Genomic DNA, 26,427 nt, shown 5'->3' with positions numbered 1-26,427 from the left:
ATATTACATAAAATTATTACATACCCGTTTGAAAGAAGCTTGGTAATAGTGACTGATATACATAAGTGATGTACATATGTTATTATAGCTAGACCACTTACAAAAAACTGTTATGGCAGAAACCTTAAGTCATTTTCTTGCCCCCCACACTCACTGTACATTCCCCGCCATTGATCATCAATTAGAATCTGTCTCGGAACTCAGGTTGGCAGCACTAGACCTGCTATTATCATTGGATAAGGAGATAATTACGTTGTTTACTTCAGCTTCAACCATACACTTCTGATCAAGATATTTGTTCTCTATTTTATGTATATGCTCACAATATTTCCTCTAATTTTTGGGGGAATATTCATCGATTGGTTTTATGAGCAAACGTTCTATCTCATGTGAAGATGTGCCAATATTCTGGTTATAACTTATAATATACATACGTCTACATGTATTGTGGAACACTATTACTATTATCGATTAATTTATTTTGCACTTCACTCCATTTCAATTCATTTGGCATGCTTGTACTCTCTTAGGAATTCAGCACTGGACTTGTACATTCACGCGTTCGCTGTGACCAAGAATTGTGACTGGGGAGAGTAGCACATGCGCATTACAGCTGCATTTGCAAAGTGGTAGTCATGTACATTATTATTATTATTGTTGTTGTTGTTGTTGTTATTATTATTATTATTATTATTATTATTATTATTATTATTATTATTATTATTATTATTGTTATTATTATAGTTCATTAGTCTTCATTCATTCATAGTGTTCTGATCCAGAGCAGGTCTTTCACTGCAAACCCAGCATTCTCCAGTCTTTCCTGTTTTCTGCCTTTCTCTTAAGGTGCGTACACACTTAGCGAACGAACAACGAACAAATGATGAAGCGAAATTTCGTTGTTCGTTCGCTATTTGGAGCAACGTACAAATCATCAGCAAATGGTCAGAAAACATTCACGTTCACTGATTATCCGCAATAATGGCAGACGAAAATATAATTATACCAAGCACAGCCGTTGTTATTATAGGCAGTTTAATAAAAAGAAAGATAAAAAACAAAAAGCGATGGTGGCAGACGCCACTCTACGAAAGTCGCAATCAATATAGAGGCACTGACTTGCTTCATGATTTATGTCGAATGGAATCGGGACAGTTTCATAATTTCTGTCACATTTCAGAAACAGACTTCGAAGTATAACTGTGCAAAATAGGGCCAAAAATTTCCAAGAAAGACACAGGCTGACGAAAAGCAATACCTATTCAGGAAAGGCTGGCATTAACACTTCGATATATTGATACAGGAGATTTGTTTACAAGTTTAATGTATTTATTCCAAGTGTCGAAACAGCTGATTAGCAGGATTGTTCCAGAAGTATGTACAGCCATAATTGAGAAACTGGAAGATTTTATTAAGGGAAGACTGCAAGACAGGGGAAAGTTTCAATATACGGATACCTCACTGACAATAATTATCTTAAAATACTAAAAAGAGAGATTTTTCTGTGTTTGTCGAATGCGCATCATGCTCACGAAAAGGCATTTTTCAGTGCCAATAATTTATTTTGTATGCACAAGGTTGGAGCTTTGTTTTTTTCTGGGCGTCAATTTGTCCAAAAGGAACGACATATGTTTATACGCGAACCAAGTTGACTCATACACTTCATCACTCCCCATTCCAGATCATTTTGTGGACTTCTGCCTTTCCCTCCGGGATGATATCAGTAGGGACTCAGTTTTCTTTTTGACTTCTGCTCCCTACAATAAACAAAAAATATGTATCCACTGAAAATAAATGAACAAAAATAATTTTCAAATTTTGCATGTTTAGCTCGCCTAATTTACAGCTGAACATCTTTCCAACAGCTTCCCAAACATCATGTTTTCTTACTTTATTGTGGTAAGTAGGATGCTTGGGATTCCATAAAGTTTCCTGCTCCCATATGCATTAATAAGATTTATAACAGCGTCTTCCGTCCACTCCAGTTTCGACATCCTGTTGGTGAAATTGAATTAAGCGCTGCATTCTGCTACGAACTACAAGCTAATGGCAAATCCCGTCCACAACGAATACCAACTTCCTTTGATGTACTGACAAAGCGACAGATCACTTCTGAAGACAAACCAAACGATCGGTTTGCCTTTGCTGCAACGTACACACGTTCTGATTTCAGTCAGCAAATGCATTCATTTGTCATTCGTTCGTTGTTCGTTCACTAAGTGTGTACGCACCTTTAGAGTCCATATATGATACATATATCTTAATCTCGTCTTCTTCTGCCCCGAACTCTTTTCCTGTACACCATTTCTTCCAATGCATCCTTCAGTAGGAGGTTCTTCACATTATTATTATTACACGATATTTCACTATACTACATAGGTATTTAAAATACTCTAGTTTGGGCTAATAACAGTTTCTTTTACAAGTTGGATACGTTAATCTCCTTTTCCTCTCTCTCTGTCACTTAACTATTAGGCATTATACTACTTGATTGGCATTAGAGGTCAGTAATAATGATCATTGTATCCAACATCCTCTTTCTACATGACAAATTGAATTGGACTGTATGGGATTTAAATCTAAACTTCAACATGGAAGTCTGACACTCATGATCTTTCTAATTCTCAGACTAAATAGTAAAAGGTAGGATATACAAAAATTCAGTACATGTAAGTTTTAATTTTTTTTTCCACAGTACGTAAGTAGATTCTGATAAAGTCGTAATTATTGTTTTCCATTTCGCAATATATAAAATAATACCGTAATGCATCTTCTGTCTGCTAGGCTAGAGAATTTGTTCACATTGCACAAGTTTTGTCTTATTAGAGGCTATGTTTTTCGGAATATACAATGCAGAATATCCTGTTTTTAAAGAAGCCTGTTGAATGTATTAAAAATAGTTCAATTTTAACATAAGATGTGCTCCGTTTCTCTTAGGCCCATCACTATTGCTGAAGTTTGAACTGTAAACTATGGTTCAGTGGCACACATGGCAAATCACAGAAGACAATTAATCTGGAACATAAGTTATTCATAACAGTCTTTGTATATTATTTGATAACAAAGGACATGTGTTTTGAGTATCCTCCTTTGTCTTTCAATTTTCCATCTATCCCCTTCTTCCTCTTTGCACATATTGATGAAGGAGAGTTCATAATGTGCATAATGCTGAAAACCTGATTTCATTCCTGATAGGAACAGTGAAGATTTATGAATCTTTCCTGTTAAAATTGGATTTTTATTGAGGAGTGATCTTGTATCATATTGACCACTTGATCACTATGTATTCAGGGTGTGATCGTGACTTTGTTACAAACTTTTACGGATAGTAGAGGTGAACAGTGCAAACAATTTCCATACAGGAACATGTCCAGGAATGTTCTGTTTGGTAGTTACAAGTGTTGATGTGTGTGCTAACATTGTAAGTATCACTGCAAGATAACTGAAACCTTTGATTATATAATTATGAACTTTTAATGAATGCATGTAACTTAAAGGATATTACAGTTTTAATAATTTCTGACAGTACTCATTACAGCAAGTGTTCAAAAATGTCTTCCACCAGCCTTGCCACTGGCTGTACATTGCTGTTCCATCAATTGTTGCATCCATTTAAAGATGGTGTCACAGGTAATTACGAGGGCGCTTCAAAAAGTAAGGTAACAAGAGTTCTCATGGACAAACTTTATTTCATAGGCAGATATACTGATACACAGTAGTAGGACACTTGTCCAAACACTTGTTCCAACTGTAGACCAAGCCATCAATACTGGTATAGAAGAAATCTACATTAAGTTCCTGAAGCCACATCTTGATGGCTTGCTGAATGATTGTATCAGTTGTTGAATCGCTTACCTCTGAGTGCTTCTTCAATAGTCCGAAGAAATGGAAATCACTGGGTGCCAGATCGGAGCTGTAGGGAGGCTCGTCCAGTACCTCTCCCACCAGAAGCACCATTTTGCACCGTGCACTTCAATAAGTTGACGGATTTCTGCTAGTGAGGTGCCCTTCAGACGAAAAAACCATATCACACTACACACTTCCATGTTTGATCATATTTCTGGGCGTGCAGCCATCTTACAATTGATATTGCGAGGGTCTGACGCAACATATGCGCCATCTAATAGCTGCATGATAAAGCTGTGTCTGTTGCTGTGGTCCTGCCAGAAAATTCGAACATGAGGGGAAATATGTGAGAGCTTTTGTTATGTTACTTTTTGAATCATCTCATGGGATTCTTGTTACAAAGTCCTCTTCCTATGTGATTGGTGTGTTCTAAACAAGGTTTTTCCTTCCATTTCCATATGCTCTTCCATAAATGAAATGCATATCAGCAAGTTATCTTAATTAAATTTTTCCATAATAACAAGCCTATCATCATATACAAGGGATCTGCATTTAAAGTGAGGTGAGGTTTCATTGTACACTGGCTCGCAAAACTTTTGTCCGATATACAATACAGTTTTTCTCGTTCTTAAGTTGGTATTTGTACTCACTCCAGGACAGTAGCGTAGGCGGCAGGTAGTCTCCCCGCAGGTAACATACCACTCCTCCTCACAACAGAAAGGTTGAACCAAGCTACTTAGTAAACTCAAAGAGAATATGTTTACTTAGTGGTCTAGTGATATACAGTAGATAAATTTAATAAACACGGCATTTTGTAGCTCCTCCTCATGCCACGGTTCTTTGCATTATTATGCGCATATAGCTTATTTTTCTTTGGCTGTTGTCATTGGTAATAAAAATTGGAGATTTATCCATTGAAGAGGTGGAAAAATTCAAATATCTTGGAGCAACAGTAACAAATATAAATGACACTCGGGAGGAAATTAAACGCAGAATAAATATGGGAAATGCGTGTTATTATTCGGTTGAGAAGCTCTTATCATCCAGTCTGCTGTCCAAAAATCTGAAAGTTAGAATTTATAAAACAGTTATATTACCGGTTCTTCTGTATGGTTGTGAAACTTGGACTCTCACTCTGGGAGAGGAACATAGGTTAAGGGTGTTTGAGAATAAGGTACTTAGGAAAATATTTGGGGCTAAGCGGGATGAAGTTACAGGAGAATGGAGAAAGTTACACAACACAGAGCTGCACGCATTGTATTCTTCACCTGACATAATTAGGAACATTAAATCCAGACGTTTGAGATGGGCAGGACATGTAGCACGTATGGGCGAATCCAGAAATGCATATAGAGTGTTAGTTGGGAGACCGGAGGGAAAAAGACCTTTAGGGAGGCCGAGACGTAGATGGGAGGATAATATTAAAATGGATTTGAGGGAGGTGGGATATGATGATAGAGAATGGATTAATCTTGCACAGGATAGGGACCGATGGCGGGCTTATGTGAGGGCGGCAATGAACCTTCGGGTTCCTTAAAAGCCATTTGTAAGTAAGTAAGATGTTGTCATTGGTAATAACACTACGTTAATAAAATTATATTGATTAAAAGTGCCACTAACAATCATTAGATTAATATTCTAAAAAAATCGGGTAAATAGTTTTATTAGAAAAATTTTTATGGGTATGTGTATAATTTAAAACTTGATTGTCAATTAAATCCCGTAGGATAAAGCAGTTTAATTTATATTTTGCACACATAAAAAAAGATTTGCGTATTACTCTCATATAGTAATGGAACGAAAATGTGGATAACAAACTAAAAAATAATCAAAACATATAGAAATAGCAAATGTCTGTGCTTTCAACACCAAACATATTGGAAGCATATCTGATACAACAAAGATGTGTAGATGGATGAATTGTCCTGTTGAAAAAATATAATTATATCAGGTTGCAACATGCGTATGCTAGGTAGCATACAGTATTTTTCAGGATGTGGATATATTGCTGGGAAGTCAAATTCTCTTCAATTTTACATAGAGTTCCTCCTCATAGCCAGGAAATCCATCTCCAAACGCGACAGAAATACGTCCACTATGTTGTGTTGATGTTACATAATTCTGACTGGAACCTTTTGGATCCAATAGGACGAAATAACTGATTAGGCCTATGTCTGGTGTTCGAGAAAATCTTTTAATCTGAAAATACTACATTTTCCCATGGATACTCGTAATATTCTTGTCAAAACGCGATGTGATCTATTCTATGTTTATGATCCAACATGGTATTTATATGTGCAGGGAAGATGAAAAATTTTCCTGTGATTTCAACACCAAACATGATATTGGAACAGTGGCGGCTCGTGATAAAATATTGCGTGTGTTCACAATTTTGTGTTCCAAAATCGAAGAGAGTTAGAAATCGTACTTTTAGCCTAATGTGAAATGTCATGATTCCAATATTTCACTAGCGAAAAACCGTATATAAATTCAAAACAACATGTAATAATAATAATGATAATAATAATAATAATAATAATAATGATGATGATGAAACCCAGTCTTTTTATTTCCAATTTTTCCTGGTAAGCCAGTTTACCCAGTTCTTTACTATTCAAAATTACTTGAACAGAGTTCATTGTTTACGTTTGTTAAAAATTAATACATACCACAGTGCCGTTATTTACAAACGCGTGTGTTCAGTAATATATTTTGATTCACAACACACTGATACACTGTAGCCTATACTAGTACTGTAATCCCATTCGCATAGATTGATTTCTATAAATACATGCCAGTAAATATTATTCTTAAATAATATACACCACATTCATATATTTAAATTCATACCACCATCACATTCAGCCAGCACTTGTTTGAAAGCCAAACTATGCTATAGTATAGTAATTCACAAAATACACTCTCGTAGCAGCACTGTACACACACCCACATGAAGTAAACGTTCTGACAGTGAGATGCTGACACCTATAGACTATTAAATTTCCTCCTCGAGATATGGCACGTGAACGATAGGGGTCAATGCACCTGACATCTGTAGGATAGATTCACTGTTCACTTAACGCTTTGTGCTCTTGACGAGTCATAAGCGGCCAGCGAAAAACACTTTTCTCCCGCACATGCGTGAAATTCCTGTAACCTTCTTGAAAAGAGCACGGCTTGTACGTGAACGGATGTTGCCAAGTTTACATAAGAAGTTTATGCAAGATGCGGGAAGTTTAAAATACTGGATTCTGATATTATACATCCCCACTACGTCAATACGGTATTAAATAATAAAACTAGTCGTGCATTAATGGAAACAAGGTGTTCACGTGCTCTTGTGCTCTTATTGACGCACCGCCACTGTATTGGAACCATATCTGATACAACCTAATACTCAAGAGAAATAAACATGTTTTAAACATTTTTGTGCAAAATGGACTCAATGTTTTACTCCTGTCGGCTACATATACCGTTATTGTTCTGAAAGTTTGTCTTTGGTTCGATTAGCTGGGTATATTCCTGCAACTTTGAACTCAAATACTTCCCTTCCCAGGACGACATCTGGAGTGGAATATGTAGACATATTTCCAACATAATATCTCACAAAGTTCACTTCCACATTATTTCATAGGACAAAAGTTCTACGAGCCAGTGTACTAGTTTTGAGTTCAATGCCACCTGACTGTTATAATATATGCTCAAAACAAGGTTCTGTGCAGTATTTGCACAAACATTGTAATGTTCACAGCTTTAACAGGGCAACATAAAAGCTTATATTAATGAAAGGTTACAGTGAGGTGAAATTTGAATTTTTTTAACCATGTGAGCTAGATCTTTAAACATTTATACAGATATAATGCTGCATGTAAATGGCCTTTGTACAAAGTTTCATCTCATATGGTCCAGAATTATATGAATCATTAAAATTTTCGTAAATTTAAATAGTACTGTGCACCAGAGAAGAGGACATGGAGATGGAGCACCTGGCTAATTGTGAAACTCTTAGGACATTTGTGGACCTTCCATCAAAATATTGGGAAGCAAGAAGGATGATGACTTCATTGTTAAATCCAGAGCATTAGATACACACACATATTTTGAAAAATTACTCCTACAAATTTCAAAATTGTTGCCTGAAATTTGCTCCACATAGCTAACATTTACATTATAAATTTCATCATTTCCAATTAGTGAACCGGGTTGACCAATTTCGGCACAAATTAATATTCTTAGCGATGTACCTACTGATATGGATTATTATGTGTATTTATAATTTTATTAGTTTTTCTGTATTAATTATATCTGAATTTCTATTAGCTTGGAGACTCCCTGAAACAAAACTTGCTATTTTTTTTTTTCAGCTTATTACTCAAGAGCTAAGAAAAAATTATTTTATGTAGTCAAAAATAAAAGCAGGTAAAAATTATTATGTCTAACAGAAAAAAATATTTCCACTAAAAATCTTGAGGCTTAAAGAAAATCCTGATAGCAAGTTTTTTTTTGTTAAGCAGACTTTTAAGAGGACCCACAAAAAGAAATCATGCACTTAGTACACACCAGAAACAAAATGTTGGCCACCTCAGTTTTTCCAAGTTTCTTAAAGGGAGACCACTGAAAATTATGAAAATTTTTCATAATATTTTTATTGACTATTTCACTTTTTTTAGAATGTATATTTTCATACCCCAATTCTGATTACAAAATGTGTTTACATTTTTTTATTAAGACTATGGCATGGCATTTAAAGAGCTGTCAAAATTATTTTTTTCATCAAAGAATTCTTTTTTACAAATTTCTGATTACAAATCTAGTAACTTTTCGTTCTAAAGTTGGCTCCCTGAAGTTACTAGATGAATGTAGCAGAGGAGAATTTTAATAGATATGTGTTACATAAATATTCATTTTACTTTCAAATCCATTTTTCCGTCAGTTTATTTTTCTTGATTCAACACCAACCTTTTTATTAATCAATCTGGATGAAATTTTTACTGCAAGTATTTATGAGGTAGATGCATGATTCTGTGTGTTTATTTTGTAAGAGATGCTGCTAGTTTATTTTATTATTTTATTTTATGAATTATAGAAAAATAGCATTTTCAAAACTTCAGACAGTTTTTGAAAGTGAATAAATGAGATATTTCATGAAATGAATGCATGGAAATGTTTCTCTATGTCTTATGAATGTAAAAAAAAAAAAGGAAGCTTAAAAGTTAAGATCTTCTACTAAAAACTTAAGTTTGAAAATATTTCTTTAAAAAAAAAAAATAGGAAAAATCTAAAGTCAAAAACATTTGGGAGTTCAAAATTTGGATTTTGTTAGTCCTTTAAATAGTAAACATGCTCTCAAAATTTGGTTAAAAATGATTAGGGGAAAAGTTGTCATTTTTAGTGGAGTGTCCCCTTAAGAAGATGCAAAAAAAGAAATCATGCACATAGTACAGACCTAGAAACAAAATTTGGGCCACCTGAATTTTCCAAGTTACAGTTATAACATACTATGCATGCTGAGTTCAGATGGCTCAGAGTTTGTTTCTGGATCTGTACAACATTTGGAGGAGTGTTATTTTTAGTAAAGCAATAGGTTTGTTTATGCAGCAGCTTCTGTTTGCAACTATCATGAGCATGCACACATCAACTTTCCTGTTTGTGCAGCGATAACTTCAAACTAGTTGATTAAAGTCAGACTCTTTCCTGATGATCGGGAAGATTTGTGGATCAAGCGCAAACCAATCTCAAATCACATTGATGCATAAGCATTAAGATAATTATGCTTCACCTTTACCCCCTGAACTGGCACACACGTACTTTTTGCATTAATATTTTATGTTTCCATGCTTACCTATATTGGTTATTAAAATATACTGTGAAATTTAATTACATCTTTAATATATGAGATTAGTAAATTATTTTACAGTACATGATTATTTGTGCAGGGATGGTTTGAAATTAATTTAAAATTGATCATTGATGATCATGCACAATAGTTGAGGTTGGAAATATTCAAATAGTTGTCAAGCAATCACAATCTCGCAGAAACAGACCTAATATGTTGTTGTTGTTTTCTAATGCCGGGTGTTTGACAATAAAGTCATTTGACCTCTTGCACTCCAATATTTTTCAAAGATATTATCATGACCAGCCACTGAAGCACAGATTTTGAGGTGTTCCGAATCCATTTCTTGGTTTGAGTTGCACAATGGACAGTTAGGGGACTGATATATTCCAATTCTGTGCAGGTGTTTGGCCAAACAATCATGGCCTGTTGCCAATCTAAATGCAGCTACAGACGATTTTCGTGGTAAATTGGGAATTAACAGACCTAATATGTAAGAAATAAGGATTGTAGCATTTAAAGGGCCATTTAGAGCATACAGCTTTTAAAAATGGCGGCCCAAAACAGCTGATTGAAGAAACCTGCATGAAAACTTATGGAGATTTTCTCTGAACCATGCTACAATTTTTTAATGTTGGAAACGAAAAATCGAGTTTTTTTCACAAAAAATGATATTTCACCTCAGTGTATCCTTAAAAAAAAACAACAACAATTATTTATTATAGCCCCTTACTCGTTTTTAAGAATTAAATGCTGTGATTTACCAATATGATACAGATAGCAACCTGACTACACACAGTAAGGCTTGTAACTACGAAACAGAATGTTTCCTATATATATATATATATATATATGTTACCGTTAAAACCCAAAATCCATCAAAACCAGTTTCAACTAGTAAAAACTAGCTGAAGCAAATGTAGGTAGGTAGAAAGCGAGTTTTCGTAAGATCTAGAATCAGTGACAGGTTAGGTTTGGTTTGTTTAGATTTTAGTTTGGTAAAAACCAAAATAAATCAAAAACCTAAACAAACCAAACCTAACCTGTCATTGATTCTAGATCTTACGAAAACTCGCTTCTATCTGCAATTTTAAAACTACTTCTTACTAGTTGAAACTGGTTTTGATGGATTTTGGTTTTTAACGGTAACATATATATAAGAATTGGTCATATTTTGATCTGCTCTTGAACGTCGCAACAATACGACACAATTGGGCAAGTGACTGGATACTTGACATTGTACAAATATTTGTGATTTAGGAAATATGATTCAGGAAAAGCAATAAACAGAATTTTGACGATAATAGAAGCTCCACTATATTGTTACTGATAGACTGTGGTTTGAATTTAATGTCATAATGTGGTCTATATAGTACTTGAGTATGCAATAATTCTACATGTTCTATTGTTCAGTGTTTCTCAAATTTTTTCCACTGTTGAATCCCTTTTAATCTATAGTGCTACCATGGAACCCTTGCAATCCATTTTATCTTTTACTGCTTCTGCTACTATTATTAATGTTATGACTACCACTACCATTACCATTGTTACTGCCAATGCCACTATCCTTACGTTCATAGATTTCTGTCCAATGATTCTCAGTGTAGCTATGAGATAAAGTGTATTTAGTTGTCGAAGCTTATATGCTAGACGCCATGAATTCGATTATCACTTCTTATGCAAGGTCCTCAAAGGTGATATAATTTGCGATTTCATAAGTAGGGAAGAGATTTCTAGTTTGCTGCGTCCTAGACATATGTTATTCAGATATCTGTACGTTTTGTTTATGCAGGATCTTCCTATTAAAATTCTATAGCACCTGTAATGCCTAAATGATCCATGAAGTCCTGTAAATGCCTAAAAACTATGTTTGTGCTTAAAAAATGCCTTTGAATATTATGTGTATATTTAAATTAAAATAAAGGTAATGGTAACCCCTACACATCTTATGAAGGCACTTGGAATTATAGAGTTACAGCCCTATGCTTTCTTGACCTCGGCACTATAATGAGGTAGTGTGGTCAGCACCACGCTCTGACTGCCTTTTACCCCCGAGAAAGACCCAATATTCAATTTGATAGGAGGCTGAGTGAACCTTGGGGCCATTCTGGAAGTTTGGCAACTACAAAATCCCGTCATCACCCGGAATCAAACCCCGGGCCTTCCAGTACATAACCAGTTGCTCTACGAGCTGAGCTACTCAACTGCCTTAAAAAATTATAATACTGATACCGTATTACAAATGCAAAAATGTCCAAAAAACTACAAAAAATACTATTAAAAAAATCGTCTTGCAGACAAACACTGGTCTGGCAAGTTCGTTTCATATTGGTGTTAGAAGGGGAGGGAAGAAGATTTAACCCAAATTCCTGGAACCGAATTTCGTTTGGAAATGTCCATTCTAGCATAAAAGGGCCGATAGATTGTTCAGGTTAGCCAAGAGCTTACAAATTAGTTTTCGCGTCAGTGCAACTCCATTATGTGAAATGAAACCGACCATTCAGCTATCAGTCTCACTGGTAGAATTTGAGTCTTCAGTTTAATGACGCATATTGTGAGCACCAGTTCTTTATACAGACCCAGAAACAAAATTGGGCCACCTGAATTTTTCCACTGCACATGCTCAGTTTTGTGCAGTATATTGTAACTGGAACTTTGACCATTCAGGTGGCCCAAACTTTGTTTCTGGGTCTGTTCATAAACTTCCACCTAAAATGGAATATTTAGTAAAATTAAAATTATTAATAGTTAATTTTATAAAAACTCCTAAAAGTCCTAAATTGGATTTTATAAAGTCTTAAATCTTTCTTTTTTTAGTACAGTGCCTATTCATAAGCAACATTAGCTTTCGTGTTCCATTGAAAGGTACAAGAGTTCACAAGGAAATTTAAAATCTCTGTCCCCAGTCTCCAGATGCACTAAAAATGCCAACGTGCATGGCTGTGAATTTGATCCATTCATTGATAGTTTTGTATAAGCCTGCCTGTATAATTTTGTTAGTATTCAGTGTAATTCTTACCACTTTCATTTCATTTTACTGTTTTATCATTTCTGTATTTATGTGCTGGTCTCTTATTGGCTAACTGCTGTTGGCTAGCACACTAATATTAATAATAAATAAACAATAGTTCATTAAATAAAAAATAAATTACGTATTATTATTATTTTTATTTTATTATTATTATTATTATTATTATTATTATTATTATTATTATTATTATTATTATTATTCATTTATTGTAGTGGGAGTAACTCCAAAATTTTATTGCCAAAATCGTTCATTTTTAATTTTATTGAAATTACAAACTTAGTATAGTATAATCAGTTCTATGAAATTTTATAAGAACTCAAAAAAACGAAAAAACATATCATCTTTGCGATACAAAAATGTATTATACATGTGTTAGTATTTAATAACTAACACAGACAAAACCTGTGAAAGCTAGTATCTCAATAATTCTTTTCAGTGGGATGAATGAATTTGCCTTTTAAACCTGCAGATTCTTTTTATATCTGGTTATATAGTAGAAAGTTGTTACCTCATTTCTGCTTCTACATTTTAATCTGTTTTCGGTCATTTGTTTTGGTGAACACATACACATACACAGAACATCCAATGATAAAAATGACAAATATAAATATGATTTTCCTTTGTAGATGTTTAATAATGTATTGCTGCTGCTGATGATTATTGTTCATATAATATTATAATTATTGGTGATGTTTTACATTGTCATTGATTCATATTTTCGTGATTTTTTGTGAATATTTTATGGTATACTTTAGGGACAAAATAAAATTAGGAAAAATCATTAAAGACTTGCGGAACTCCTAGGAAAGTTTATAACAAAATCTCGGTTTACATCCTGTAGTTATATACCATAGTCAATTCGTGAAATCAGTACAGATGTAGATATAGAGATAGTTAGCAAAAAAATCTCTAAAGGACAATAGCCTCCTACTGAAGGTATGGAATTCTATTTTTCTCACATGGTGAACCAGTCCATGAGAGATCTAACTTATTTTGTAGACATTCTCAATACTTATTTAATGTCCACACTTTCCCCACACTGACACTTTGTCTCTGATCCACTAGTATAAACACCACTCCATTTACATCTAGCTTATTGTTGTGCACCTCCATAAAGAACAGTCCCTGGCCACTGACATCCATCTCTTCCCTGCTGCTCTCACGATTTCATCAGACCATCTTTGTTATGGGCAGCCTCTCTCCCTCTTCCCTAGTCTGTTGTCCCATACTATGGTAGCGTAGGTCCATCTTGCCTGCTACATTCTCACCATGTGACCTCCACACTTCCACGTCAGCTGCCTCTTGCTTGCTCTGCTGCATCCTTTATGCCGGTTCTTCTTCTCACTTCCTCATTCCTTAATCTATCTTAAGCAGACGCACAATATACTCCTTTCCATCTTCCTTTGAATCGCTTGAATTAATCTGATCAGATGTTTCATTTTATCTCTGCCGGTCAGTGACCATTAAATTTCAAGTGGTTTGTCAGTGTATGAAATAGTAATATGCGTTACAAGAGTGGTATGTTGAAGTTTTCATGTTTGAGGAAAAGTTTGAAAAAGCAAAACGTAGTTGAGCTTTTGTAATTTCCGAGAATTGAAAGAAAACACACCGCTCGTGTATCATACATTATTTTGTGCGAAGATCGTTTATTACATACCTGAAAGAGGAATTTCTAATTAGTTGCAATGAAATCTCCATCTTGGTTTCTGTTCAATGACGGCAAATTTGCAAAACAAAAATATCTATCTTCAACATTGTTGCTTTAAAATGTTTTCTGTGTTTACTATACTCCAGCAGACTGTCATATACGTCTGTCTTTTTTTTTCCCCCAGTCTATGGAATCTTGTTGATTTTTTCACGACTTCCTTAATGTTACTTGCATCACGAATGCAGTAACTTTAGTGGAGTTGTGGAGTTTACTTAATTTTTGCAAATATTTAAAAACAATAATTAACAGTGCAATTTAGGTGAAATTGCAGTGTTAAGTTTCCAATTTATAATTATTACTATATGGAACATCTCTAAAAATAATATGTTAAAAGCCAGTAAAATCAGTATGTCACTTAAGGGGACACTCAACTTAAAAATTAGAGAAAAAGTGTAATAGAAATGAAAAATTAAATTTCTACACTAATTTACGTGACAGAACTAAATCAATACGCAGAATTCTTCCCCTATTCATTGAGAAGTCACAGTCAAATGCACAAAGCCAAAAAATAAAAAATGATAATTAAAAGTGATATTTCAATTAATGATTGATTAAAAATTGAAATATTTTTTATTTTGAAAAGTACTGGATCTAATGAGCTCCAAATTTGAAAAAGATTGGTCAAATAGGAAAAAAGTTCCAAAATATAGTTGAGTGTCCCCTTAAGCGGTAAGAAGAGGAAAATTGTTATGTGTGTTAGGTTGGGAATACTGAATGTGGAATTTTAGACTTTCCACGGATTGGTTTTGTGTGGAAACCAAGCAAATATGCACGATCTCGCACAAAAGAATTATATCCTTTTGCTATCTCTTTTCTCTATCACTGCAAACTGTGACGTTGCACAGAGGCAGAGATAAAATAAAAGATCTGTAAACAAACAATGACTGCATAAGAAAAGTTAAGAATTTTCACTATGTTTGTCCTACTTGCAGTGAGTCCAACAACAGGTACTAGTAAGGATAAGAAGAAAGAAAGTACTTCACTGGAGGATCAGAACGCAGCTGCTGTTGAATGCATAGTTAATGCTAAGCTCACGTCACGGAATGACCGAGAAGCCAGCTGTAATCAACAGTTACAGACCAGTAATTCGTCCTCGAATACAAGAAACTCACAGACTTTTAACAGTTCTCGTACTAGTGATAATTCTCAAGACAGATTAGATTCGACATCAAGAGAGAAACATAAAGATAATTCAGCAGTGGTCAGCTCTTCACAGAAGGATTTAGCTCTTACAGTAGATGTACACGACGCTAATACAATTGTACAGAGTACAAATGCTATAAAAGCTACGGACATCAGCAAACACGGTCAGGGTGAGGTTATTTTATTTGAAGGTAACCTCACATTTATGGACAGCAATACATCGTTACCTCTTAGCACCGATACAGGCAGCAATTTTATATTTAGTTCACCATCACTGAAAAGTCAGTTGTCTACCCCGCTGGTAATGGCAACACAGCCGTCGGCCATGAGTACTGCTGTTAGCCAGGTGATGACCATCACAATACCTAGCGCTACTGATTCCGTATGTCAGGCTGGATCTCTAAGCAGCATTCCTATCCATTCGTCTCTTCAGCAGAGTGCATCACATGGAGTCAGTGGAACTAGTGCAGGTCAAGTTGTGACTTTTGCAATTCCTGGCTCATTGAATACTGTTACTTCAACCCCTTCAGTACATCAAGGACTTTCTGAGCAGGATGTCATGTCCATGTCGACAGTTATCATGTGCGGAAATGATGGAATGATGCCTCAGTTCATCAGTTTGCCTCAGCAAGACTGTTGTAAGTACTTCATTTTACTGTAGAATAAGTAGAATAGAACATTAGAATTATTGCATACTCAGGTACTATACCAGGGCCAGGCAACTGGAACAAATGTGAACAGTATAGATGCTAGTAAATGGCAGCTGAGAGTGTGGTGTTGGCTATGTCACATGGTCAGAGGTGGATTCATACATTTGACTGCAGGACGATAGCACTTTGGAACACTGAATCTCGTCACGTTCCGTCTCAAATATTTGAAATGAAAAGGCTCCAAAAATTTATTAAATCAACTGGATGTTTCATTCCAGATCAAGTCGTCCACAGTACAAAATCCAATATATAGAAAGTCCACTACAAAAATGTCCACAACCAAAACATCCAATCAAATAAGGTCACTAGTCAAAATGCCCAATATGCAGAAATGTCCAGAAATCAAAATGTATATAGAAATATCCACAAATCAAAATGTCCAATATATGGTATGTATCAGAGTGCTGCATTGGAGTTAAATTGCTCGCTTGAACTCAAATATGTTTTGCTCACACGGTAAAAATAAGGCTTTATTTTCTGTGTTTATGACAAACGTCTAATGGAACATACCAAAACAGTAACATGAAGTTATAAATAAAATAGGAACAACTGGATAATACCCACGGCAGAGCAATGTCGATAGTCGACGTTACTCGCTGGCCACTAGTCACCAGGCCGTACCGAGCCGTACCAAACAAAACACAATCGAAATGGTGGTAGTAAAATTCGCGACTATATTCTTAAATAATTCACTGCATTAGTCAAGTGCAAGACTTCTGGCTTCTGTTGCATTCAAACAATTATAAAATACGATAATTTGGTCCAGGGAGCATCCGTTTTTGATGCAAAGATAATTTGTTTGGCTTGTTTCTTAAATAAAATTACGAAATGGCGTTCCTGTGCTTAACATTTAATAAAAAAATAAATATAGCAAAACTGTTTTGTCTCGAGACTCTCATCTAAGACACGTAATAGGTCACGTAATCTACTTCAATATATTTGCGCAAATATATCTTGTAGCTAACAGTGGTGCTATCTCTCAGTAATGTTCAGAACGAAGGAGTTAGAGAGAGAAAAGAAACAAATTTCTCCCTGCAACGACGCCACACACCAACATCGTGTTCTTATGTTGGCAAGATTGTGTAGTTACTTAAATTTGGTGCTAAACGTAATGGCACGGTTCAAAGATACCGTGGGAATTCTCCAGTTTAGCGATAAAATAGCATGAAAAACTTCGATATAGAGTTATTATGATAGGTCCACACATATTGTTCCGCCTATATACTGTGACAATGTAGAAATGTTTTACAAAATATTATTGATATAGCAGTAGATTAATAACAATATTAGTACAGAGATAACGTCACAGAAAATATAATGAAACAAATAATCAAGCTGCACAACTGTTACAGGCGCAAAGATTGGTACACTAATTATTAGAGATTATTATTATTATTATTATTATTATTATTATTATTATTATTATTATTATTACTAGAAAACTTGATACATTTCTTGCATTATCGTGATTGTGTTCTCCGTTTATAATAATTACATTTACATCCAATAACATCTATCAGATATGGCAAAAACAAAATCACTTCTGTGTGTGGGGGGGGGGGGATATTTACCTACAACATTTATATTACATTTTAAAGCAAGTTTTGTAGTTGTACTATGGAGAGGTTAGTTAAACACTGCAAAGTTTTGAAATGATAAACATCTATGATGTTACTACACAGTTCATCACTGTAACAAGAACGAATGTCTAACACTCGGCTTATACTGTTCGAGGATTTATCGCTCGCGACAATTTTACCCATCATGCATGTGCGCTACCTATCGGATTATGCTATGAACTACTTGGCACTTGAGCGAAAACATCCAATGCAGACTTCTGGTATGTATACAAATGATTATTCAACATTTTTTTCGGAAACCTACACCACCAAGATCCTCCCCCTCCTATGTGGAATTCCTAGGAAATAACGTTGCAAGGTGGTCATAAGACCAATAATGTAGTGGAAGATCTCCACTCCAAATTAAAAAAAAATCATTATTTGCCATAATAAAAAAAATAAGAAATTTGTTGTTGCTATAATTAATAATAATTAGAGTCGACAGCAATTCGGAAGGCGGTAGTCTGCTAGCATTTGCATTGAGAAAGACAGATAGAGAGAGCAAGGCAGCGTACAACATTGCCACATCGTACTTCATGCACATGTGCAATACAAATAGCGCAGGAGAGAATTTACATTATCAAAAGACAATAATGACCTTAGCCGTTGATTACTGTAAGCATGACACCAAACAAACCCTCTTTCCTTCACTAACAATATTCTTTGCACTGTTCTCAAACCCACAACACGTGCTTCTGCAGTCGTTTCTTTCGCGTTGGCAACATTGCAGCCAGCATCAAGATGGTCGGAAGCGTTCTGCTTGTTAACGTTTTTAAAATAATTATACACCTTAAACACTATTTTCCACGCCTGCCTGTGCAATACTTGTCTTTTTACAGTCTCTCCTTCCATTTATTTATCTTACACACACACTGTAAATGTTAGTTTTACTTATTCAATGTACTGAAACACTCACATGTGAACAAACTCGGGAAGTACTTGTTATAGACTGATTCCGATTGGTTGTACTGTACAAGCTTGTGACGTCACATACCAGAAATGTTACGGCGTATATAGCAGCTGACCGCCTTCCAAAATGCCGTCTAGTCTAGTAGCTATAAGAAGTTATGAATATCTTCTTGAGAATTACAAATCATTGTTCTTAAATGTGATTTTTATTTATGTTTGAGATATTGCAATATAACAGAATTGATAAATTTAGTAACTTTATATCATTTACAGTAAAATATTTTATTGTTATTTACAATTTATTAAGCAATAATGAATTTGTCTTCTGTCACTCAAAATTTAAGAGGCATATTGGTCCGACAAGTTAACATATAAATGGAATAAGTGTAATAATCTTTCAATAACTGTCTTATTAACCTGAGAAATAATACAACAATTACATTAGGTCATTACACAATGAAACATGACTAGCGCTTTCACCAATTAATGGCATCTTCAGGTGTATTAGCATATCTATGTCTTTATGCTCAAAGCATTATTATATACTAATAGACCTGAAGATACCATTAATTGGCCAGGTGGCCCGGGTTCGAATCCCGGTTGGGGCAAGTTACCTGGTTGAGGTTTTTTCCGGGGTTTTCCCTCAACCCAATACGAGCAAATGCTGGGTAACTTTCGGTGCTGGACCCCGGACTCATCTCACCGGCATTATCACCTTCATATCATTCAGACGCTAAATAACCTAGATGTTGATACAGCGTCGTAAAATAACCCAATAAAAAAAAATAAAAAAAAAAAACCATTAATTGGCGAAAGTGCTAGTCTTGTTTAATTGTGTAATGACCTAATGTAATTTTTGTATTTTCTCAGATTAATAAGACAGTTATTGAAGGATTATTATACTTATATTTCATTTCTGTGACTCAATTCAGTTCAGTGTTTGGTTTACGAATTCTGCTATTAGACTTGCATATGCATTGTCACTAACATTTGTACCTATTCATAAGATGCTAATAGTGTAAAATATTATGTGACATTACGTTAACTTATCTTGAATATGTGGAGAAGATAGTTGAAATCTGACAGCTAATGAATTCTTGCAATCTTTCTATATATCATGGCCTCCTGTTTAGTTTTTTTATTTACAGAATTTCTGTATAGATTTTTTATTGGATTTATTAAGTAATTCGTTATATAAATTTGATATATCAGTGATTTCTAATGATTTCCAAATCGTAATCAATGGAACAATGTTGTGGACTTTTTCCGAATCTACAAATAATAATATATGTGCTGAAATGCCCTGGAATTAAGAAGATTGATGTTGACATATCATCTCGGCTTACATATATTACTGGAATGCCTATAGGAGAATGGAGGAAATCCCAAGTTCCACGAGCATTGGCACTGCAACAAATAATATATAATTTTTTGATTTTTTAATTAATTGAGTTGGCCATGACAACATGCTTCTCAGTTCTTAATTTGCCTCTACATTAGTTATGAGTTTTCAAGAAGTTTTACCTTTTATTTGTTTTCGTTTATGTTCATGTTATAAGAAATAGTGAACTGTGTTTGTGTTCATGTTAGTATTGTGATCTCTCAAATATTTATTGACATCAGTGTAATTTATTCATTTGTGTATGTTTATTGATTTTCGTTAGCAACGCTTTTCCTATCTTCCTGTGTTGAATAGAAGGTTAATCTCTTGAACTTATATGTTGGAGTACATTAATTTAATTTAAATTATGTAATTAAGTATATGCACTGTGAACTGTGATTATGGAGTGTTAGCGAACTGAACAATTAAGTACTGGTAGTTAATGATTTATTGACATTTTTTGTACCTAAGTTCATTGATTTTCGTTAGCAACACATTGCTGTATGTTTAAGTTTTATTAATCTGATTTATATCTACGTTCTTGAATGCCAGTGAATCCATTAAATGTCTGCTCTGTGATAATCCTAGAACCTCTGAAGACTTATTGTAATTTTATATGCAGAATGTAAATGCTGGTTCCAGGATATAGTAGAAGAGGCAAGACCTGTACTGTGACTTTATCACTTGCTGTGGCTGTATCATCAGTGGGTGTGGAGAGGGAAAATAAGGTTTTAGCAAATACCTTACTATAATAATACCGAACAGCTAGCAGTTTTATGTGCGAACGACAATGGTGCTGCTACCTACCTGCCGGGATGGAGATACTCGCGAAACAAGCTGTAATCAACTGCAATGTATATTGTTGCTGGGCTAGTTAATTTGTTAATAGTTTTATGAATTAGTACTAGTGTTAAAATGTCAGGATGTGTATGTGCTGTTTATAATTGTGACAATTGCAGCATTACGAATTGCTCCAAATCGTACTTTCGATTTCCGACAGTTCATAAAACGTAAGTCAACAACATTCTTTAGTAGGTCTAATTCCTTCGTCTTTGTGTTGATAGAAAAATACAAATTAGTTTTTTTATTTAGACATAATAAATAAATAGAAGTTAAAAATGTATTGGATTTTAAGGTTTTATCAAGTTAAGTTTTATTGTTGTCCACATGCCTTTACTAATTATTACAAGCACAGATTACTATCAATTTTATCTTTGCAGTTGTCAGCAATGCGTATATAAAACTGTAAATTCATTCCTAATATCAGATTGATTTTGTGTCGGTAAACCAAAGAAAAAATATGTAACAATTAATTACGGAAAGTAATATGAAGTATGCAATATTTCTCATAATATGCAGCTTTGATATAAGATAATAATTTTACATTAAATATTATTCAACATTTCTTAAGTGTTTCATATATAATTCCACATTAGTAACTCACGTTTTAAACAATAGTCCGAATTTCGCTATGTTAATATTTGTATATGTGGACATAATTCCATCCCTCTGCGCTAGATGTCAGGTCCGCGATTTTTCGCACTCATGCCATTGCTGCTAGTATACAGCTGACCGGTATTATTATAGTAAGGTATTTGGTTTTAGTCTGAAATGAATTTCCGTGTTGGTAGATTCGTCTAATATTAACCAAACCGAAACATACTTTGTTTCTGATCTCCCATCCTCTCCTCTCTCGCGTAGTTCATATGCCAAGTATCACCTCTCGATCTATAGCTGTGTCTATTTATGCAATGATGAAGTGAAAATCCTTGGTGAGTCTAACTCTCCCTAGCTCTGTCCATCTTGTTCATCAAAAGGTGGAACCCATGATATCTCAGCCCCTAATAATGTTGAGTTTAGTTTCATGCCCAATTTGCACTGGCAGTGATATTAAATCTTACAAAGGCTTGAAAGAACTGTAAATACACTGGGCTAGGGCTCATCCCGTCTGACAATAAACAACTCCATTGATCATAGTTCCCGGTTCCATAAACTCAACAAACAACACACTTTTTTGGTCCCAAAAGACAGTTGTTGAAGGTTTGTTTTAAGTTTTTCTGTTTATTTAGCGAGTTTGAGTGCATCCATTGTTGTGACTGTTGTTTTGTTTTGGGGGGGGGGGGTGACATATTGCATTCAAGTCTCATCTCAAGTCACAATTGAAGAGTCCACTGCAAGAATGATGGATGTCACTTTCTTGTCGAAAATGAACCAAGACTGTCAATGCATAGCTTAAGACATATACTGGGTGTTCAGTTCAAAGTGTGTCATGGCTTGCTGTATGCCATCACGTGACTAGTCGATGAGCATAGAGAATTCAGTCTTCCTACACTTCCACAGAGGTATTACTTATCTGCCAGAGAAGTTGCCTAGAAAGTACGGCGTTCATTCAGAAGAGTACTTACTGATACATACTGTAATGCCGGTAGTGGCAGGAATGTGAACTGTTTCGAAACATGTACTGAGGTGAGTTTTTTCTTACTGTCAGGATATGGGGAGAGGGTTAAGACGATTACTTACGTATTTGTTGACATTAACTTTGGCGGTCAACATGGACACGGAGCATTTGATTTGTATTGTGAAATGTTGCCGTATGCAACCGTTGATAACAAATACCCTGCGTATGACTTGGCCGCGCAAAAAACAGTTCGAAAGAGGTTATGGTAGCACACAGACCGTACAGACCGTCATCTGTTGCTACGATGTTCAAACTATACTGTACATGTTCTCAAGTTCAGATTGAACACCTTGATTAATAGGCAACTTCTTTGACACAAAAGCTGAAACTCGCTTCAAATCGCTGACTCATCAACAGTGACGTCATGACACACTTTGAAATGAACACCCAGTAGAATGTACATACAGAGTTATATGGCATTAACACTGATAGTCGTTGTCCAGTAATGATCGGAAAATCACAATTAAGCTTTGAGCGCTAAGCATTTCAAACTTTCAATTGCTTCTCCTGCAAAATGTATTCCAAATGACATCATCATTCTTGCAGTGGACTCAATTGATTTCCACCTTCAGCCTTATAACGGATGAGGAACATCAACGCTGATACCATTTGGTGACCTTTGTGGTCATCAGGCAACATCTTTTCTTTTTATTATTATTATCCAATGTAATAAACTCTATTTCACCCTGAGGTATAACATCTTTGGAATCCATCGAGCGCACAGTTTTTTGTAGCGTAGATGTTCTGTTACTATCGTGTAAATAGATGATCTTGAAACTTCAGGAAATTCCACACACAACTCACTTATGGTAGACCCGTTTTTCTCGTACCACTTGGTTAACTCGTTGAACAATGTCTTCTGTTGCAACAGACTTGCATCCTTGTCCCCCTTCATCATGAACATCAATTCGGCCTTCTTTAAATTTCCTACACCTTCCATGCATATCATCATCACTTATAAAGTTTTCACTGTATACTCCTCTGCACTATTCCCTTCTGCTTGAAGAAACCGAATTACACTACACAACTTGCACATGGCGGGATAATCAATCGTAGCAACCATGTTTACGTGCCTGCAACTCAGCTCAAAATGGCAGAATGACGTTGAAAGTGGCAGAGGTTATAGTGGGGGAGATGCGCAGTCGACCTCCAAGCATCCCTGTCTCCTATCACTTGATTGGCTGTTTACTGGCTTGATTGGAAGTTGAAAAAAAAACAGCCCTTATATCTTGTAAAGGAGCTGTTTGAGAGACAAAGAGCTACAATTCTCTGTGAATCACTTTAGAAGACTTTCGACAGGGGGTATGTCATTGCATCCCTTAACCTCCTGAGTCCTGAGAGTATAGTATACTATACCACATTTCATACATGATTATAATATAAGATGAATGTGGAGGGACCCGAAGTATAGTGTAATATATCTGCATTTGTGCCCCAACTGTAACCTGCAGAATTTTTTCAGCATTTTCCCTCATGTCAGTGACTTTCTTTTGAAGTGTAGAATTATACTGAACTTGAATAATTTCGAGGGAAAAATTGTTCTGGAGCCGGGTATCGAACCCGGGACCTTTGGTTTAACGTACCAACGCTCTACCACTGAGCTACCCGGGAACTCTAACCGACACCGATCCAATTTTTCCCTCTATATCCACAGACCTCAAAGTGGGCTGACAACCGTCAAGCAACCAACTTCGAGTGCACACTAACTCCGTGTGACTTAAATTGTGGTTTTCTGTTAACGAACAGTGACGTGTATTATGCAAATCAAGATTTCAGGTATAACTCCCTGTCGGTTAGAGTTCCCGGGTAGCTCAGTGGTAGAGCGTTGGTACGTTAAACCAAAGGTCCCAGGTTCGATAACCGGCTCCGGAACAATTTTTCCCTCGAAATTATTCAAATCAACTTTACAGGGAGTTATACCTGAAATCTTGATTTGTATATTGAACTTTAAAAATAAAAGAAATGTGTCAGGACTCAGGAGGTTATTATTCTAGAGGCAGTTTAAAAAACCCTTTCTGTTTATTATACAGTGAAATGTAGATAAAACAAAAGAGATAACAATGCAAGATAAGCATGTCAATATAGCTTGAAAACACGAGCTTGGAAAAGATATTGTTCCAATTTAATTATTGTTACTCAGGCTTTAAGTTTAAATATATACTGTATTATGACATTACAATTGAGGACTGTTTTTGTAAAACTTGCTAACTGCAAAATTTGCAAAATTGAGATCTTGGTGGATTCGTTAACATAAGACAGGCCTCTAATAAAATTGAATTATTTCTCTTCATTGTAGTGTGTCAAAGTGTGATCGTTGCACCTATAACCTATAATCTTTTCGCTGTAAGAAAAATCCTAATGTAAACAATAGCACGTGACTAAGTGAGGCTTCATTGGCCGCTGTTTGGTGCCATAGATTCTCAGTACGTGTTCCCGCTTACTGTTGTACATTCTGTTTCATGTTAAACATTTCCCGTTACTTGTCAAGTAGGCGTAACCTCACTACTATGCATTTGTTTGCTTAGGAAACATTTACTTTATAATTAATGTAATTAAATTATTTTTAAGTCTTATGTCTTCACAATGGACAGTTGAGGATGCAGAAGCCATACTTCAGTACCACATGCTTACGTGAACAACTACGAGCTCAAGTGATGCCAGCTTGTTACAAAAACAGACTATCTCTGTATTACTGTTGGTATTCATCTGCATTCATAGTACATAACAAAATATAAAAGTAGCTTTTCTTTTACATAGCGTTTTACATATGAGTGAAGTTAAATGTTTCATCGTATTTAACAACTAGAATTCAATTTTTTATTTTCAAATAATACAAGATTATGGTTTCCAAATACAAACTATATTTTCCTGCGCCATGTGAGTGTTTCGACTGGGAGCCAATCACGGGTATGACAGCCACGTGCTTATGTTTACATTAGGATTTTTCTTACAGCGAAAACAGTATACTTGTCTCCATTCAGTTTTTTGTGTCTCCTGTAAAATTTAGTTTTTTCAGTTAGTAACTTTTGCAAAAACGGTCCTCAAGTGTTGTAATGAAGTTTGGGTTGTTTCAGCAAGAAGTGGTCTGCTCTTACCAACTTCCGGTAATCGCTTTGTACCTATTGTGCCTCGGATGGTGGAGACTCCTGTGACAACAACAGTTACAACCCATTTGACAGGTTCTACTAATCCTCGACATTTAGGTTTGTTCAGTTTTTGTACTTCATACAGATAGCTAAGCTAATGTTTTACAACTGTGGCTACGAAATAAGTGTCCATATATGCAGTGGCGGCTCGTGAACTTGTGGATGGGGGGAGCTGCAGTAGATTTTGGTACATACAAATTTCACTTCTTGATATCATTACTAATAAGTATTGTGACGTCATTTATTATCTGAGGCGTAACTGCCATTATACCGCACACCATCCGTGGATCGTGCTGTCCTATTTCCCTAAAATCCGTGGATCGTGCTTCTATCGAAGCACCTCCAAGTTGTCTCATTGTTACATAGGAGCGAGTAAATAACAAATAATAAATCATTAAGAACTAAATGATAATGTATTATACTAAATGAAATACTAAAACTAACAATGTTAAAACTATGATACATATTACTACACTGAAATGAAATGAGGAGGTGACTAATGGGTCTTAACAAAAATCTATCGGACACTACAACTAGGAAAGACGACCATTCTTCTTCTATGTAACTCCTCCATAAGAGTCCAACACGTACTTCCTGTAAATGCGTACTTATCCTCCAGACACATATCTTTTTGCACTAA

The 26,427-nt window shown here is 35.2% G+C and overlaps 1 protein-coding gene across 3 annotated transcripts in view; it reads left to right on the top strand.

Annotated features, from left to right (window-relative positions):
- LOC138701957 (serine-rich adhesin for platelets-like) overlaps nucleotides 1-26,427 on the top strand; it is a 73,945-nt gene that overhangs the window by 22,355 nt on the left and 25,163 nt on the right. For 2 of the 3 annotated variants that reach the window (XM_069829348.1, XM_069829347.1), the window contains exons 9-10: nucleotides 15,354-16,202; nucleotides 25,716-25,844. In XM_069829348.1, the coding sequence (XP_069685449.1) occupies nucleotides 15,354-16,202; nucleotides 25,716-25,844 (978 nt within the window). The remainder of the gene's footprint in view (nucleotides 1-15,353; nucleotides 16,203-25,715; nucleotides 25,845-26,427) is intronic. The other variant, XM_069829349.1, reaches the window with a different exon arrangement.

The sequence above is a fragment of the Periplaneta americana genome, chromosome 6 (genome assembly GCF_040183065.1).
Source record: "Periplaneta americana isolate PAMFEO1 chromosome 6, P.americana_PAMFEO1_priV1, whole genome shotgun sequence".
NCBI lineage: Eukaryota > Metazoa > Arthropoda > Insecta > Blattodea > Blattidae > Periplaneta > Periplaneta americana.
The sequence above is the reverse complement of the archived record's forward strand: the minus strand, read 5'-3'. Positions and strand labels throughout refer to the sequence as shown.